The sequence below is a fragment of the Oryctolagus cuniculus genome, chromosome 7 (assembly GCF_051225735.1).
Source record: "Oryctolagus cuniculus isolate XC-2025 breed Fujian yellow rabbit chromosome 7, ASM5122573v1, whole genome shotgun sequence".
Taxonomy (NCBI): domain Eukaryota; kingdom Metazoa; phylum Chordata; class Mammalia; order Lagomorpha; family Leporidae; genus Oryctolagus; species Oryctolagus cuniculus.
The window spans coordinates 137,656,883-137,675,663 of record NC_142873.1 but is presented as its reverse complement, the minus strand read 5'-3'; the positions used below and the strand labels follow the sequence as shown (position 1 = coordinate 137,675,663).

Here is an 18,781-nt window from a genome sequence, read left to right as displayed (position 1 = left end):
AGCAAAAACAAGAGCAGGGAGATCAAGTGGCTACTGCAGTACCCACGAAAGAGGAGTCCTTGGGCTCCTGCGCCCACATAGGAGACTGAGAGGCTAAGGAGCTGAGAGACAGGTGTTTCAAGATACAACTTAGAACCACAAGTAACAGGACTTGGAGACTGTGTGATTATGGGAGTAGGCAAGGAGGTATCACGGACGCTCTTTGGGTTTCCAGCGTGAGGGCCAGGGTATGCGATGGAACCTTTCACTGAAACGGAAAACACAGGAGGAGGAAGAGCAGGTTTCTCAGGAAGGCATGAAGTTTGAGATATTTGTGAAACAAAGGGCCTTTAAGGAGTGGACAACACCATACGATGGAACTCTGAAACCAGCAATTTCTTACACCTGTATATAACATTTGACATAACACATTACAACTCAGAAACAGGCACGAATCATTATCGTTATTCTGCAGACATAAACACCCTAAAGGGAATGGCATTATTTATTCAACCTTTACTGGGCACCGCTACATTCCAGGCTGGATTGATCCAAGGAGGATCCACAAATGCTCTCCCATATCCTTAGTGCACAAGTCCCCGGACAAGAAGCCCTAAGAGTTCTTAGACATCCTTTAGGAACTCAAACCAAAAACAGCCTCTAAAGGTCTTCCAGCCTGATGGTTAGGAATTCTCAAAGTGCAGAGAAGTCTATAGAGCCGCAGTTGAGCTGAGGGACCCTGCAGAGAGCTCAGCACCTTGTCTCCGAAACCGTGGTAAACGTGGCCTGACGGTTTGTAGAGCAGATCCTGATGTGGCCTATGCAGCTGCAGAGTAGGTAAGGGGCCTGTTTACATGAGGGCAACGCCATGTGTCCCTACCTCAGTGTGTGGATTAAGGAGGAAGCAAAAGAAGCGAGAGTGTGCACTCCAGTCCCCAGGCCCACCGAGTATGTAATTTTCAAGCTAGTGGAGCTAAGTCCTACCAGGAGCCACAGCACCAGGCCCTGGGGTTCTCACTGTGTCGGCTGCTGCTGCTGGTGCTGCTGACTCGGCGCTTCTGAGTAAAGGACATGTGGGTCCGTTCAGAACTCTCCATTTTGGTCCAGTTACCAAGGTCAAAGCTTAGTTTGCCCAATGGCAGCTTTCATGGCAGTATGAAAAGCAGTCCTGAGTTGAAGACTTAACTTTTCTTTCTCTAAAGAGTGCTTATTTCCTGGAGACTCCCACGGCAACCATGTGCTTCTCAGACTTCTCAGGCACTGATCCTGGGCAGTCAATTCCAATCCTCTTCTTCACCTCTCCCCAAAAAGGCACGTGGAGAAGCAAAAAGGGAGACATTTCTAACCCTCTATGTAAACCCTGCTCCTCACCTACCGGAAGCCAAATCAGCCAGTAAGTTAATCCCATCAATTTGCTGGGGCTGAGAGGCCACTCAGAGGACAACTGCAGTACAATCTCTCGCTCCAGGCCCAGACGGCTTCCCGGAGAGGAACACTTGCTGCCCTGAGATTCAGCACTCAACCTGGACAGCAAACGCTGCCTTCAAGCCATGGATATTTATTGAAAAAACTACATACTTATTAAAACATCTTTATACACATAGTCCCCGTTACAAGATTACAAATATACAACCATGAGTTCTGTCAAAGTCCGCATCTTGCGTATCAGAAAAAAAATCACAGAAAATCTACACCCTCATTTCCATGGAATTCCTCATCCCCCAATGTCTTGACATCAAAAATCCAGCATCCACATGGAAAGGTTTCTGATGCTCAGTTCTGGGAAAGAAAAATTTGCCTAAAGTTCTGAGAGCTCCTTGGTAGTCAGGGAAAATGGGGAGCAATGGTAATGATCTTCAACAGTATTTTTATTAAACTCCATGGTGGTCTTCTCTCAAAATCAGTAATAAAATATTGACATGTCGTCTGATTGGTCAGGGCAACATGCTCAATCTAAGAGAACACAATAAATAACGGCTGTATTTCTTCTTATGAGCTGGAGGAAGGAAGGCTTTGAGCAAGTGTTTCAAAATTTAGTCCCAGGAAAGGTCTCTGCCCAAGGGACCATCCCATGTGGACAGACACAAGGTGTGATCCTTTATGTTCATCCCCACACTCCAGAAAATTTGGGCCAAGGTCTTTCTGACTTGGTTCCCAGTTAAAGTCCTTGTTAAAAAGGTAGCAAGAGTTAACTACAAAGTTGCAGCTGCCTTGGGAAGAAGCATACAGGCAAATGGAAGGGGCCAGACTACTTAATAGCCCACCTGCTGGTTCCTAGTCTTTCATCTGAGAAGTTCCTCTGTCAAGAGTCCTGGTTCTGTGGTAGGGGTCTTATGGGTTTGGAGTCATTCTGGTTCTGACTTTCACTGCTTTCTATAACGCCACAGTTTTCCTTCTTCCTCCTCCTCCAAACAGCTCCATCACAAAGAGGTATTATTACCCCCGGGAGTTGTTAGGATAAAATGTCAAATGTTTAATGGAGGAAGAGAGACTTCACTTCACTGAAGTAATCCATCCATTGTGGAATTAAAATTGGTAGCCAATCCAGGAGCTACTGTTGGGAAAGGATTAGAGCTGTGCAGTAGAAAGAACTGGGATCTCTGTCGATAATCTCAGCACACTGGGTGGGAAGGAAGGCGAGATCAGCAGTGAGAGCACAGATTCCAACCCTCAGTTCCAGAACCTTCTCAAAGCAGTCTCAACAAGGAAGCTGGCGCCCCCGACGCTGTTAGCTTTCCAAGTATTTGAAGATGCTCCGCTTTGGTCCTGAAGTGCTGTCATCTGTTTTGAGGCGTTTAGGTGAAGGCGATGTCATCAAAGCTGGACCCCTTTTCCTCACCTAGAGAGCAGAGGGGGAGTCAGGGTCAGCTCAGGACCCTCAGAGGAGTACTTACCTTCAACTGGTTCTTAAGCAACTCACTTAAGTCATGGATGATAACAGGAAGACTACATGCAAACTTTTCAGGCAAGTTTCAAAGCTGATTACCTACAAGGTAATTATTCCCTTGCACCTCATGCGAGAGTACAGGATTAGCACTGTAGCATAAACTGTTAAGCCAGAATCTTTGTTTTTTCAATCACATAAATAAATCAACAAATTTCACTTTGGGAAATCACCATAACAATTCTTAAACTGCCCACCTGAGGTTTAGAGGACTCCTTTGTCTCAGCTTTGACGGGAGAAAGTGTATGAAAAACAAAGTTTCTTGAATTTCGCGGGGCACTGGGGTTGAGGTCAGAGAGGGCAGCCAGTTTCTGAAGCACAGCTTTGGGCTGGTTTAGCAGGGACCCTGTCTTCCGCTGAGGAAAGAAGAGTCATCTGGTATCAAACACCAAGCGCTAAGGGAAGAATGAAGTCAGTCCCTCCTGCCTCCCCACAGGTATGGGGGGACATGTTCTCACCTACTCAAGTCAGACATAGCTCCTTTGCCATCTCCTTCCCTCTCCTTCAGCCTCCTCCCTCCTCTAATAACAGACAGGTTCTTTACCTTGATCTGGGCCCTTACAGCCTGTAGACCATGACAGCAGCCTAACAAGGTCCCCAACCAACCTGGTGAGCGCTTCCTGCTGTGATGGCTTCAAAAGGGTTTCTGAGAAGAGACTTTGATTCCTGAATAACCACAGGACGATTGGCTGGAAAGGAAAAAACAGACCTGTTCTGTGCAAAGCTGGGTAGAATTGCTTTTAAATCTAACGAAGCTAAGAAATCTTACAGTTAAACCAGTAAGCTAAAGCCATAGGGATTGAGTATTTTATAATGGTGACTCTGAAGCTATAATAAGTGGCTTCAAGCAGACAGACAACTTGGGGCCAGCGCTGTGGTGTGCTAGGTTAATCCTCCGCCTGCGGCACTGGCATCCCATATAGCGCCAGTTCTAGTCCTAGCTGCTCCTCTTCCAATCCAGCTCACTGCTGTGGCCTGGGAAAGCAGTAGAAGATGGCCCAAGTGCTTGGGCCCCTGCACCTGCATGGGAGACTTGGGGGAAGCACCTGGCTCCTGGCTTCAGATCGGCACAGCTCCAGCTGTTGAGACCATTTGGAGAGTGAACCAATGGAAGGAAGACCTTTCTCTCTGTCTCCTCCTCTCACTGTCTGTAACTCTACCTCTCAAATAAATAAAAAAACAAATCTCTAAAAAAAAAAAAGAAAGAAAAGAAAAAAATGAAGACTGACAACTAAGAGCTGGTGTTGTGGTGCATCAGGTTAAGCTGTTGCCTGCAAAACCAGTATCCAAAATGGGTGTGTTTGAGTTCTGGTTGCTCTAGTTCTGATTCAGCTTCCTGCTAATATACCTGGGAAAGCAGAGGAAGACAGCCCAAGCCCTTGGGTCCCTGCACCCACATGGGAGACCTGAAGGCATTCTGGGCTCCTGGCTTTGGCCTGGCCTAACCCTGGCCATTGCAGCCATTTGAGGAGTGAACCAGCAGATGGATGATCTCTCTCTGCCTTTCAGATAAATAAATCTTTAAAAAGAATACAACTAAAGTTGAACTTACTGATGAGTCATTTACAGTAATAGTTTAAGAAAAACCAAGAACAAGACAGGTAGGAGTGAGTTAAGAGCTTTATTTCTGAAGTTAAATATACCTGGGTTCAAATCCTGGTTTTAATACTTAAGATATATGGGACTTGCACTGTGGTGTAGCGGGTAAAGCTGCCGCCTGCAGTGCCGACATCCCATACAGGCACTGGTTCGAGTCCCGGCTACCCCACTTCTGATCCAGCTCCATGCTATGGCCTGAGAAAGCAATAGAAGATGGCCCAAGTCCTTGTACTCCTGCACCCACGTGGGAGACCCGAAAGAAGCTCCTGGCTTCAGATCGGCACAGCTCTGGCCATTGAGGCCAACTGGGGAGTGAACCAGCAGATGGAAGACCTCTCTCTCTCTCTGCCTCTCTTCCCTCTGTGTAACTCTGACTTTCGAATAAATAAATAAATCTTAAAAAAAAATACTTAAGATATATAATGCTGGTCAACTAAATAGAAAGGCCAGAACTTACTACTCTAAGCCTAAGAACATAAATAGCAAAAGAAGCTACATATATTCACCCATGTAACCTCTACTGTCCAGTAGTTTAAGATCTCAGCACACTTCTCTCCCCACTTCTGCGGGACAGTTATAGACACAAGCTAATGATTAAGTTGCACCCACCCCTAAAGGTTGGAGTCGCCTCTGAGTCTCCAGCACTAAAAATCCAGGGGCTGACCCCTGAACAGAACCAAGAGCTCACCATTCTTCTGCAGTGCTTTGGCTGTAACCTTCTTGGCTAGCATCATAAACTGACTGTCTTCTCCAATTTCTTCCTCTTCTTCAGTTGTAATTTTCCCCTGCTGTGCCTGAAAATAAAAATCATACAGCATTAACAGAAAAACCTACAGCTTTCCTATATAGTTAGCATAGACCTGGTTGTGGGCCTGGGATACCTGGTTAGTTTGTTGTCCTTTTACAACCTTTATTGCTTAAGACAAAAAAATTGATTTTGGACAAACAAACCTGAAGCGAATTTTACCCATGATAATCTTCTCAAAGCACAAAGAAATACTCAAGGAGTAAAAGGGACAGGCAACTATTAATACAAACAAGTGGCCAGGTCCTCTTGTTCTCACAAAGTAGGTGCAGCATAGGTGATCTTCTTGCAGACTTCTTACCTGGTCCCGAAGCCACTGCTCTCGTTCAATTCGCTCCTTCCTCCATCTGGCTTCTGTCTCGTCAAGCTGTTCTTCAATCTGATCATCATCAGAGTCTCTGTGGAACAGGTCCATCTGGGAAGCATCATCTAAAGCCAAGAGTTAAGTCTATTAGCATTCTGAAATTACCACAGGAGAGAATACTGGGACAGACACAAAATAAACCCTTATCATTCGCTGTAGATTGACAACATTTTCCTGCCCAGTAACAGAAAACAATGGCTACAGCCAGGACCTCCACAAAGCCTGTTATCATTTTGATTTCCATTTATCATCTTCAACTGGACAAATATGTGCATTAAAAGGTGTGTGCATCTAAAAGCAACAGTCAAGATACCTATGTTTTTCCATCGGAATTTCCTCATTCGCCCAGGCCCGTCGCTATGCAGATCACCATCAGCAAGGTACCGCTCTTGGTATAAACGTAGCTGTCGCTTATCATCATCCAACATGGTTTTCCTAAAACGGGAGAAATCAGGTGTCCAAAACCAGGATGACTCCACGTGCCGTAAGGCCCACCTTAACATGTGCTCTACTATTTAGAAGGGTCTGCTGAGATACTGACATGTGTATTTTCTTGATTTGACTCTGCAGCTCCTCATCAGAAGGAAGTACTTCATCAATTACGTCCTCTTCATATTCATCAATTTCTTCCCCATCATACTCGTCTTCACTTCCCACGTCACTTCCTGACACCTCTGCCTCGTCCTCCAGGTATTTCTTTAATCTCCTAGGAAGCAATTTTAAAGATTAGAAAACATAACAATGAATATACACATATAATATGAACACAATGAGAAAAACAGAAGAGTTCTAATAACAATAATGCACTTAAATTTACAAATACATTTTAATAATATTTAAATCATTTTTTTTCAAGGGTAAGCTTTTGGTACAGTGGTTAAGACTCTGCTTGGAGAGTCTGCTTCACATATTATAGTGCCTAGGTTTAACTCCTGGCTCTGCTCCCAGTTCCAGCTTACTGCTAATGCACACTTTCAGGGCATCAGGTGACAGTTCAAGTGGTTGGTTTCTGCCACCCACACGGAAGACCTGGATTCATTCTAGGCTCCTGGTTTTGGCCTGGCTCAGCTCTAGATGTTATGGGCATTTGGGGAGTGAACTAGCAGGTGGGAGGTATCTTTCTCTTTTTTCCTCTCTCTCCTTCAAGTAAATAAATGAAATCATTTTTAAATATTTAAAAGTTGATCACTTAATACACACCATATGCCAATAATTGTGCTTTATAGGCATTACCACAGTATCTTAGGAGTAGGTACAATTATTCCCTTAATTGTACAGTTAAAGAAGCTGAGGCTCAGAGAGAGTAAGCAATTTGTCCAAGGTTACACAAGAAGGTAGCAGAACCCACATTCAATCTTGGCTGGATGATTCTAAAGCAAAAAAGTTTTAATCTCTTCTACATTTTTAGGAACACTTGCTGGAAAATTCAAACTCCTGTTTTGCATTCAAGCATACCAAATTTAGGAGACAGATTAAAGATGGCAACGTATAGAAAGATTATAACAGAATGGGATCTTCTTATAGCCCATTAAATCTTGCTCCCCACCTCCTACTCCCAAATTATTGGCAAGACTGTAGCTCAGAGCGCTTGGTAATCAAAACTACCACTAGGGGGCTGGTGTTGTGGTACAGCAGGTTAAATGGCCACTTGCAATGCCAGTGTCCTATACTGTAGCATCAGTAAGAATTTCAGCTGCTCCACTTCTGATCCAGCTCCCTGCTAATGGGCCTGGGAAGACAACGGATGATGGATGGGCCCCTGCCATCCATGTGGGAGACCAAGATGGAGTTCCTGGTCCTGGGTTAGGCCTGGCCCACATCTGACTGTTGTGGTCATTTGGGGCGTGAACCAGAGATGGAAGATATTTCTCTATCTGCCTTTCAAATAAATGAAATATATAAATTAACAATTTTTTTAAAAAAAAACACCAATTATTTTTGTGACTTTAGCTCCTCTTGAAAACAAATTTGCTGTCACTCAAAGTTCAAAGTCCTTTATTATCACAAACAGCAAAAGTTTGATAGTCTTATGAAAACTGATTTTTTAAAAAGGATTTATATATTTATTTGAAAGGTAGTCACAGAGAAACAGAGAGAGAAAGGGAGAGACAGAGGGAGAGAGAAAGAGAGAGAGAGAGAGAGAGATTTTCTATCCACTGGTTCACTCCCAGAAATGGCTGCAATGGTTGGAGCTGGGCTAGGCTGCAGCCAGAAGCCAGGAGTTTTTTCCAGGTCTCCCATATGGGCGTGAGGACCCAAGTACTTGGGCCATTCTCTGCCACTTTTCTCAGGCACATTAGCAGGGAGCTTGATCAAAAGTACAACAGCCAACAGGTTTTACCCTTTACCCAACAGCGCTTGTCCCCTATCCACCTTTGAGCACTTCAACTTTTAGCTGTCATTCTTCAAAAGACTTCATTTTAATCAAGAGCTATACAATTAAGCAAGGTTTAAGAACCACTGCCTTACGGGGGCAGTTTGAGACTCAGCTGATCTACTTTCAATCCAGCTCTCTGCTATGGTCTGGGAAAGCAATGGAAGATGGCCCAAGTGCCTGGGCCTCTGCACCCACGTGGGAGACCTGGAAGAAGTTCCTGGCTCCTGGCTTCAGATCAGCCCAGCTCCAGCCATTGCAGCCATTTGGGTAGTGAACTAGAAGATGGAAGACCTCTCTGTTTCTGCCTCTCTGTAACTCTGCCTTCCAAATAAATAAATCTTTTTCTTTCCCCCAAAGAAACTTTTTTAAATAAATAAATCTTAAAAGAAAAAAAAAAAAAAAAAAAAAAAAACAAGAACCACTGCCTTAGAAAAATATATGGGATGCCCCAAAGTGGTATGATAGTTAACTTGATAGGTGACATATTAGAATCCAAAATGGATCTTAACAGAATGGAATGATGGACTAAAAACAACAATATAAATCTAATAGAGATCAATATAATGTTCTACATATAATTATGTCATTCACATATGATATAAAATGGTAAAACTGAGTACCTATTACAATTATCTTTATGAAACTTTTTAACATCATAAAAATGCTTTTAGACATGTAAAATGGGGAAAAAAGCAAGATGCAAAATTTTATATAAAAATTGCACAAATCTCCAGTATATAAAAATAAATGCATTAAAAAACATCAAGAGGTTTACTTAGTGTAGGGTTAATCTTATGAATATAAAGTAAACTAAAAGTAGATCATTGTGAAAGTTAAGAGAGGAAGCAGGAGGAAGGGTAGGAAGTAGGAAGTATCACTATGTTACTGAATCTGTATATATGAAATATGTGAAGTTTGTTCTCACCTTAAAAACACACATCACGAGGAGGGTGGACATTTAGCCTAGGGGTTAAGACCCTGCTCTGATAACACAGTCCTTGGGTTTGATACCCCGTTCTGGCTCCTGACTCTAGTTTCCTGCTACTGAAGATCCTGGGAGGCAACAGTGATGGCTCAAGTAACTGATTCCTGCCACCCTTGAGGGAGACAGATTGTGTGCCCAACTCCAGCTTCAGCCTTACCTAATCCCGACTGTTGTGGGCATTTGGGGAGTGAACCACCAGATAGGCTGTCTCTCTCTGTGTCTTTGTCTAACTCTCTCTCTCGCCCCCCCTCCCTTTTTTTGGAAAAGATTTATTTATTTACTTGAAAGACAGAGTTATAGAGAGGTAGAGGTAGAGAAAGAGATAGAGGTCTTCCATGCACTGGTTTACTCCCCCAGTTTGCTGCAATGGCCGGAACTGCACTGATCCGAAGCCAGGAGTCAGGAGTTTCTTCCAGATCTCCCATGTGGGTGCAGGGGCCCAAGGACTTGGACCATCTTCTACTGCTTTCCCAGGCCATTGCAGAGAGCTGGATTTGAAGTAGAGCAGGCAGAACTTGAACCCGCGCCCATATGGGATGCCGGCACTACAGGTGGTAAATTTATCTGCTATGCCACAGTGCTGGCCCCTCTCTAACTCTCAAATAAAATTTTACATCTTAAGAGGAAATAACCACCATCAACAATTTCACATATATTCTAGATAGTGGATACAGATGACTTTTACTTTTATTTTCCTGTTTTTTTTTTTTTTTTTGACAGGCAGAGTGGACAGTGAGAGAGAGAGAGACAGAGAGAAAGGTCTTCCTTTTGCCGTTGGTTCACCCTCCAATGGCTGCTGTGGCTGGTGCGCTGCGGCTGGCGCACTGCGCTGATCCGAAGCCAGGAGTCAGGTGTTTCCTCCTGATCTCCCATGCAGGTGCAGGGTCCAAGTACTTGAGCCATCCTCTACTGCACTCCCGGGCCACAGCAGAAAGCTGGACTGGAAGAGGAGCAACCGGGACAGAATCCGGTGCCTCGACCGGGACAAGAACCCACTGTGCCAGCCGCAGGCAGAGGATTAGCCTATTGAGCCACGGTGCCGGCCATTTTCCTGTATTCTTTTAAAACTAAAATAAACATCTAAAACATTTAAAACAATTTAAAAAAGTCATTTGCCCAAGACTAGGATGAGGAGACTAGAATGATGTTAATTCACAGGAAAAAAAAGCCAGGAATCCCAGTCACTATTAGATCACCAGGATCTAGAGTATGACTCAGCTCTGATGATCTCTGGTTATATTTTAAGTAGCTTGAACCCAGTACAAGGGAACAGTCAGACCACACTTGAGGATAGAGAATAACAAGGAAGTGAGGAGACTAGAAGCAATGCCAGTGCAGCTAACATTCTCTGATACCCATGTGGAAGGCCTGGATGGAGTTCTGGGCTCCTTGTTTTCAGGCTGGCTCAGCTCTGGCTGTTGTGGCCATTTGGGGAAACAATCAACAGTTGGAAGCTTTTTCTCTCTCTCATACTGACTTACAAATATATAAGGAAATATATATATATATATATATATATTTTTTTTTTTTTTCCTTTAGTAGCAAGTTGAGGGTTGGCACTGTGGCTCAGTAGATTAAGCCATCAACCTACAGTGCCCACATCCCATATAGGTGCCAGTTCAAGTCCTGGCTGCTCCATTTCTGATCCAGCTCCCTGCTAATGCACCTGAGAAAGCAGCATTAGATGGCCAAAGCCCCTGGGCCCCTGCCACCTACTTGTGAGACCTGGAAGAAGCTCCTGGCTCCTGGTTTCAGATCAGACCAGCTCAGGCATTGAGGCCATTTGGGGAGTGAACCAGCAGATGGAAGATCTTTCTCCCTGTCTCTCCCTCTCTATCTGTAACTCTGCCTTTCAAATAAATTAATTAATTAAAAAAAAAAAGTAGCAAGCTATAACTAAATCATTTGGGAAACTTTCTTGCAGTAAAAAAAAAAAAAAAAAACAAACATAATACCTACATTTGCCTTTTCAGCTTCTCAGATTGCTTCAAGAGTTCTTCTTCATCATCATCTTCATGGTCCTCCAGGGCCAGATCTTCGTCACCAGAGTCACTCTGTTCATCCTGCAAAATCACAGTATCTCACCTGACATTGAGTGGAATAAAATTGTCCTTAACGAAAACAGAACTTACAACTTCTGCCCAGGCATCTCAAATTTGCTTCTGATAAGATGCCAAACTTAGAAGTCTCAAGAACTCAACCAAGACAAAAGCCCCTAAGGGTAGCAACTGAGTTCAGTAATGATCACTTTGTTCCCTTCAGACTCACCTCATCACTATCAAATTCATTATCATTTGGGACGAGCTGAAAGTCCCCTAATTCTTCCTCTTCACCTTCTTCTTCTTCCCTAAAATGCAAATAAATGAATCAATAAATAAGCAAGCCATAAGCAGTTGGCCAAGTGAAGAATCTGAAATACTTTATTAGCACTGATAGTCTCTTCAAGGAAACTGGGGCCGGTGCTATAGGGCAGCAAGTGGAGTTGTGGCTTGCCATGCGGGCATCCCATGCTGGAGTGCAGGCCTGAGTCCCGGCTACTCTGCTTCCAATCCAGCTTCCTTCAAATGTGCTTTGGGAAGGCAGCAAAAGATGGCCCAAGTACCTAGGCCTCTGCCACCCACATGGGAGACCAGGATGGGGTTCTTGGCTCATGGTTTTGGCTTGGCACAGACCTGGCTATTGTGGCCATCTGGGGAGTGAACCAACAGATGGAAGATCTCTGTGTCTCTCTCTATGTCACTCTTTTTTTTTTTAAAAGTTTATTTATTTGAAAGTCACAGTGACACAAAGAGAGAAGAAGAGGCAAAGAGAGAGAGGTCTTCCATCTGCTGGTTCACTCCCCAATTGGCTGCAATGGCTGGAGCTGTGCTGATCCAAAGCCAGGAGCCAGAAGCTTCCTCCAGGTCTCCCACATGGGTGCAGGGGCTCAAGGACTTGGGCCATCTTCTACTGCTTTCCCAGGCCATAGAAAAGAGCAGGATGAGAAATGGAACAGCCAGAACTCGAACGAGCACCCATATAGGATGCTGGTACCGCAGGTGGTGGCTTTACCCTCTACACCGCAGCATCAGCCTCTGTATTTTTTGTCACTCTTTCAAATACATAAATTAAAAACAACCCCACAACAAACAAGATATCATGCTTTTTTTTTTTTAAAAAAATTTAACTGTGGTAAAATATACGTAACAAACAATTTAGCATCTAAACCACTCTTAAGTACGCAGCTCAGTAGTGTTGAATACATGTATTTGGTTATATAAGCAATCTTCAGAATTCTTCTCATCTTTCCAAACTGCAAGTCTTTTTTTTTTTTATGAGAATCATTAGTTAAATGCAGTTAAAATTTTTTTAAAGATTTATTTGTCTATTTGAGAGGCAGAGTTACAGAGAGAGAGAGAGAGAGACAGAGAGAAAGGTCTTCCATCTGCTGGTTCACTCTCCAAATGGCTACAACTGCCAGAGATGGGCCGATCTGAAGCCAGGAGCTTTCTTAGGGTCTCCCACATGGGTGCAGGGGCCCAAGCATTTGGGCCATCCTCCACTGCTTTCTCAGGCCATTAGCAGGGAGCTGGATCACAAGTAGAGTAGCCGGGACTCGAACCAGCACCCACATGGAATGCTGGCACCACAGGCAGAGGTTAAACCTACTATACTACAACACAGGCCCCATTTCCTTCCTTTTTGTGGCTGAATAATATTTCATAGGATGTATATATCACATTGTTTATTCACTCATCTGTAAACAAACACTCAGGTAGCTTTCACATTTTGACTACTGGTCTGAACACAGGTATACAAATAGTTGTTTCAATTCCTGCTTTCATTTCTTTGGCTACATACTAAGAAGTGGGATTGCTGGGTCATATGGTAATTTTAGAAGAACCACCATACTGTTTGCCATAGCAGTTAAACCATTTTATAGTCTCACCAACAATATACAAGACTCCCAGTTTCTCCACATCCTCTCCAACATTTCTAACAAGTATAAGGCAATATCTCATTGTGGTTTTGATTTGCATTTCCTTAAAAATTAGCGATGTCAAGCATATTTCATGTACTTATTCTTCCCTTTTTTTGTTTTTCATCAAAGTATTTTAGTTTCCTTACTTTGCAAATATGAGGTCCAAATCCACTCCAAGACCCAGCCAAGATAGGGAACCTCTAAGATAGTTATTGCTAAGTCCAGAACCTAATACCAAGATTTTATCCAAAGGTCAAGCCTTCTCAAGTTCCCACTGATCTGAGACTCACCTGTCTGTCGGGAAAGAGCCTGAGCAAAGAGCAAGTGCTTCCTCCATTGGATCACCCATACTGCTCTCCTTTTCCTGCTTGTTGAACTCTGATGGAGCCAAGCTGGAGGGATCTACATCACAAGGAAAAGATTTGTCACCAAGGAATGACAGCTTTATCGTCTTTTCCCAGCCATCCAATGACATGCCAGCTCAATAGAATTCTAAGGTATGCTTAGCAAAAAGAGCTTTCTGTCCATTCATTCAACAAATCCTAACTTAGTGCTTAGCTTGCGCCAAACACCAGATACAGCAGTGAACAAAACAAAGATCCCAGGTCTCACAGAATCGAATTCTAGCAGGTGTGTGTGTCAGGGGAGGGGAGGATACAGGTGGAAAGAATATTTATATGAAATTTGTTACATACCAGACACTGTTCTAAGCCCTTGTACATAATATATCACGTGACCAAAACTAATAGTCTTGAGTTGATAATTTACCAATCTAAGGAAGTAAGGGCTCTAAATGTCAGGGAACTCAGCAGTGAATTCAGTTTACATGCAAGATTCCCTCACAGCCTTTCTTTCTGTAAACTTTTCACATGAGGGTAAGGGGCTTTTTCCCCCGGAACACTGATTTAAGATATTTGGCTGTGGCGACCCTTCGTTCTCTGCTTCATATTTACCCTGAGAAGTGAATTTTCCTGAACAGAGATTCAGGAGTTCTTCCATGTTCTCTTTCTTGTCACTCTTTGTGGACAGATGTTTTTCAGTCTGAGTTGTAAACTTCCCAGTACACAAATCCAACAGTTCATCCATGTTGGCATCCATGGCATTCTCATCCATACTGGCCAATGGCAACCGAGGTTTCAAGGCTTGGTACTGATTCCTGTGGTTCCTAACATTTAAGAACCTACAAATACAATGAATAGAGTAGGAAATTCTCCAGAGAAGCAGAAAAGTCGTGGGTGAAAAACTCTGGATTTATTCCCAACACCAAAATTAGAAGCTGAAACTCAAATTGGAAAACAAAAGATTCAAACTTAGCCTCATGCTAATCTGAAGTGGTTGAGGGAAGTTATGCAAAAAAAAGAATAAAACGATATTCAAAAGATCAGATGAAAAGAATGATTTTGACTTCACACAATGCTAGAGTCTGGCTCTGTGTTACATCCTGTAATGTGCTGGGGCCTGTGAATCCTCAATCTTACTCAACAATTATAATGTAGTAGAGATGGATATGGGGAAATTTAACGCCGTCACAATACAAGATCAATGGAGTTCAAAGAAGTGATTAAGGGATCAGACAGTCAGCAAGAACTAGTTATATTTTATTTTCTGAAGACTTTGTTCAAACTTGTAGAATATAATACTAATGATCTGTACACCTTCTTTCTCTTTCTCAGAAGAGAAAGCACAGATGGAGTGACAGAAGCTCACTTTATTTTTAAACAAAATTAAGCAGTACCCAGCACCATTCCCACCCACAGAAACACAAAACTACCTACCCATCTGCATCCAACAGTTGGCTCTGAGTGTCATCTTCTAAACAGAACTGGAAGTCTCCTGCTCCTAGGAAAAGTGTCTTAGGCTCTGGGGAGGCGTTATACAGATCCTGGGAATCTTCAATGGGAAGTGAAGGCTCAGACAGCTTCCCTGAACTCTGGCACCAAAGCAAAAACAAACAATAACAAAACATTTTGCAAATGTCATTCAGTGTCATGAAAACAACAGAAGTTGCTGTTTGCAACACTGAAAGTACTCCCAGGCAATTGCAGTCGAGGACAATGCATAGCCAAGAGAAGCACAAAGAAAAATACCACCCAGAAGTAGGAACACTGGATGAAGCTTGTTTTTAATACACAAAGAGGGTGGATTTTTCAAACTGAACACACATAAGCTCAGGAGCATGGTGGTAGGAGTGGGTTGGCTGGAACACACTTTATTTAGCAATGTGGGAAGCAAAGGGAGGAGATTAGAAAAACTATTACCAACCTACCTTAGAAGCTGAGCTGACCAAACTAGACCGAAATAACCCAGGGGAAGGAGATCGGAATCCTCCTGCAGGAAAAAAGCTGGTTCCTCGGCCTGTTTGTCTGTTGCAAGGCTGATAGGATGGAATGGTGGAGCCAATCAGCTCAAAGCTGCTATTGTGGCTGCTCTCCTTTGTCAGCAATGAACATGAATCATCTTCCTCTAAAGAAAGAGAAATACCTTTCAAGTATGTGATTATAGAAAGAAGGTGGGTTTGTTTAGGAAAAAGTTGAGAATGAAACTGTGAAGTAAAATTCACAGGCAAACTCCTCATGTTCTATGTTCCAAAACATTAAAAGTAAATGATGGGGGTGGGTGTTGTGAAGTGGTTTAAGTCAATGCTTAGGACACCTGTACCCCCTATCAGAAGGCTAGGTCAAGTCCCAGCTGCTCTGCTTCTGATCCAGCTTCCTGCTATTGCGCTTGGAGGCAGAAGATGATGGATCAAGCACTTGGGTTCCTGCCACCCACATGGAAGACCCAGATGGAGTTCCTGGCTCCTGGTTTTGGCCTGGCCCAGCCCCAGCTGTTACAGGCATTTGGGGAGTGAACTAGCAGATGGAAGATATCTCTATGTCTCTCCCTCTTTCTCTGTCACTCTGCTCTCAATTTTTTTTTTTTTTTTTAATTAAATGACTGTACTAAGATGGCATTATGGGGGTCAGTGTCGTGGTGCAGCAGGTTAAGCTGCTGTTATGACACTGGCATCCTCTGAGTGCTGGTTTGAGTCCTGACTGCTCTGCATCTGATCCACCTCCCTGCTAATGCGCCTGGGAAAGCAGTGGAAAGCAGTGGAAGATGTCTCAAGTACTTTGGTCATTGCCACCCACATGAGACCTGGATGGATTTCCTGGGTCCTGGCTTCCGCCTGACCCAGCCTTGACGATTGCGGCCATTTGGGGGGTGAATGAGTAGATAGAAGATCTCTGTGTCTTTCCCCCTCTCTTCTTTTTGACAGGCAGAGTGGACAGTGAGAGAGAGAGACAGAGAGAAAGGTCTTCCTTTTGCCGTTGGTTCACCCTCCAATGGCCGCCGCGGCCGGCACGCTGAGGCCGGCGCACCGTGCTGATCGGATGGCAGGAGCCAGGAGCCAGGTGCTTTTCCTGGTCTCCCATGGGGTGCAGGGCCCAAGCACCTGGGCCATCCTCCACTGCACTCCCTGGCCACAGCAGAGAGCTGGCCTGGAAGAGGGGCAACCGGGACAGAATCCGGCGCCCCGACCGGGACTAGAACCCGGTGTGCCGGCGCCGCTAGGTGGAGGATTAGCCTAGTGAGCCGCGGCGCCGGCCCCCCCACTCTTCTTGTTACTCTACATTTCAAACAAAATAAATCTTTTTAAAAAGTGGCATTATATAATCAGGGTTTATTACTTTGAGCTAAGTGATATCTGGAAGTTCTTTTCTTTCTCGCACCCTGACTAATGCCATTGAGCACCCCTTTCATTATCCAATCAACTAGATATCTCCCTTGGAACTAGATATAGAAATAGTTCAGGGTTAACTCAATCAACATGTGCTCACCAAGGACCCACTATATTATGCCCAGGATCCACTACAAAAAAAAAGTGCATGTAAGTTGCTACATGTAAGATGGGGAAAAGTTACCAGATTACAAAAATGTAAACTTGGAGCCAGTGCTGTGGCACAGCGGGTTAAACAGTGGCTTGGGACACTTGCATCCCCTGTTGGAGTGCCTGGTTCCAGTCCCAGCTACTCTGTGCTTCCAATCCAGCTTCCTGTTCCTTAGGAGATAGTGGATGATGGCCCAAATTCTTAGGACTCTGCCACCCATGTGGGAGACCCAGATGGAGTTCCTAGCAACTGACTATTACAATCATCTGGGGAGTGAACCAGCAGATGGAAGCTCTCTCTCTTTGTATCTCCTTTTCTTTGTCACTCTGCCTTTCAAACAAATAAATACATACATCTTAGAAAAAAAAAATAAACCTACAGAATTGTAATCCTTAAACATCAAAGCTAGAAGATAAATAAAAGTCTGGTTCTGTGGTAGTTACTGCTTACCTAGTTTGCTAGGCTGTTTGCTTGAGCTTTCATCTGTTTCTGATTTTTCTTCAGAAGGAAAGTAACTACAAAATAAGAAGGTAAATCGTTTGAACATCTGTTCCTACTTCTTCCTAGAAGGACAAATCCAAGTAAATTTCCTATTTCCTTAGAGAGAATTGCTTACCCCATCTTTAAAGAGCTGTCCTTAAATAGGAGTAAGGTAGAATCTGATGAGAGGGGCTTGGGATCAGAGAGAAGGCCAACTGCTTTATCAATTTCACTACTGCCCTCATTATTTTCTTTATCCATTTCTTTCTCATCTTTGGTTTCTATTTCTTCATTACTAAGAAGAAATTCTTCAATCTTCATCAATCGTAACAGCCAAAAACAAAACAATCCAAGTCAAAAGATTTAAAAGCAAACCCACTGTTTAGTTAGAAACACTGCTGCATGGTTAAAGGTCACATCTTAAATCTGCAAAGGTAAGCCTGAAGGAACTCGGTCTATTACATACTTTCCCTAACACTTTTAGAGAGCTCTTTTATACTTATTTTCCCTTCTATCCTCCCCAAATTGTTAAAACATAATGAAAAAAGACTGGATTATCATTTGAGTGAGGCAATAACAGGTTAAAAATTACTCTAAGAGAGTAGGCTACGTCCTAACCTCAAACCCAACACAGATGTGATATGATGTCCAGTTATTGCTTTGTTTTTTCCTTTTCACAGGGGCAAGTATTAACCAATTCCTTCAAGTGATCTCAACATAGAAACAAAATACCTAACAACCACATCACTTGCCTTCCCTAGGCAAAAAATAATACTAGAGGCCGGCGCCGTGGCTCAATAGGCTAATCCTCCACCTTGCGGCGCCGGCACACCGGGTTCTAGTCCCGGTCGGGGCGCCGGATTCTGTCCCGGTTGCCCCTCTTCCAGGCCAGCTCTCTGCTATGGCCAGGGAGTGCAGTGGAGGATGGCCCAGGTGCTTGGGCCCTGCACCCCATGGGAGACCAGGAAAAGCATCTGGATCCTGGCTCCTGCCATCCGATCAGCACGGTGCGCCGGCTGCAGCGGCGGCCATTGGAGGGTGAACCAACGGCAAAGGAAGACCTTTCTCTCTCTGTCTCTCTCTCACACTGTCCACTCTGCCTGACCAAAAAAAAAAAAAAAAAAAAAAATACTAGCAAACAAGGGCAAAAGGTCCTTCTACCAATATCTTCCTCAAAAAGAATCAGATTAACTGAGGAAGGCCTCTGCTTGCCTGGGAATTTATTTCATATCTTAACCTGGCCAAAATTAAATTTAAAAAAAAATTCTGGCTGGTGCCACGGGTCACTAGGCTAATCCTCTGCCTGTGGCGCAAGCACACTGGGTTCTAGTCCTGGTTGGGGTGCCAGATTCTGTCCTGGTTGCTCCTCTTCCAGTCCATCTCTCTGCTGTGGCCTTTCCAAGGCAGTGGAGGAT

General features: G+C 43.8%; 1 protein-coding gene across 1 annotated transcript in view; it reads right to left on the bottom strand.

The window, feature by feature from the left end:
* Nucleotides 1–442: 442 nt before the first annotated feature.
* CLSPN (claspin) overlaps nucleotides 443–18,781 on the bottom strand; it is a 37,978-nt gene continuing 19,639 nt past the window's right edge. Inside the window, exons 11-25 of the mRNA XM_002720690.6 lie at nucleotides 17,503–17,681; nucleotides 17,337–17,401; nucleotides 15,281–15,477; nucleotides 14,790–14,944; nucleotides 13,968–14,194; nucleotides 13,305–13,416; nucleotides 11,322–11,400; nucleotides 11,013–11,116; nucleotides 6,233–6,397; nucleotides 6,005–6,126; nucleotides 5,629–5,756; nucleotides 5,211–5,316; nucleotides 3,530–3,612; nucleotides 3,121–3,279; nucleotides 443–2,818 (exon numbers count right to left, since the gene is read on the bottom strand). Of these exons, the coding sequence (XP_002720736.4) occupies nucleotides 2,708–2,818; nucleotides 3,121–3,279; nucleotides 3,530–3,612; nucleotides 5,211–5,316; nucleotides 5,629–5,756; nucleotides 6,005–6,126; nucleotides 6,233–6,397; nucleotides 11,013–11,116; nucleotides 11,322–11,400; nucleotides 13,305–13,416; nucleotides 13,968–14,194; nucleotides 14,790–14,944; nucleotides 15,281–15,477; nucleotides 17,337–17,401; nucleotides 17,503–17,681 (1,992 nt within the window). The 3' untranslated portion in view covers nucleotides 443–2,707. The remainder of the gene's footprint in view (nucleotides 2,819–3,120; nucleotides 3,280–3,529; nucleotides 3,613–5,210; nucleotides 5,317–5,628; nucleotides 5,757–6,004; nucleotides 6,127–6,232; nucleotides 6,398–11,012; nucleotides 11,117–11,321; nucleotides 11,401–13,304; nucleotides 13,417–13,967; nucleotides 14,195–14,789; nucleotides 14,945–15,280; nucleotides 15,478–17,336; nucleotides 17,402–17,502; nucleotides 17,682–18,781) is intronic.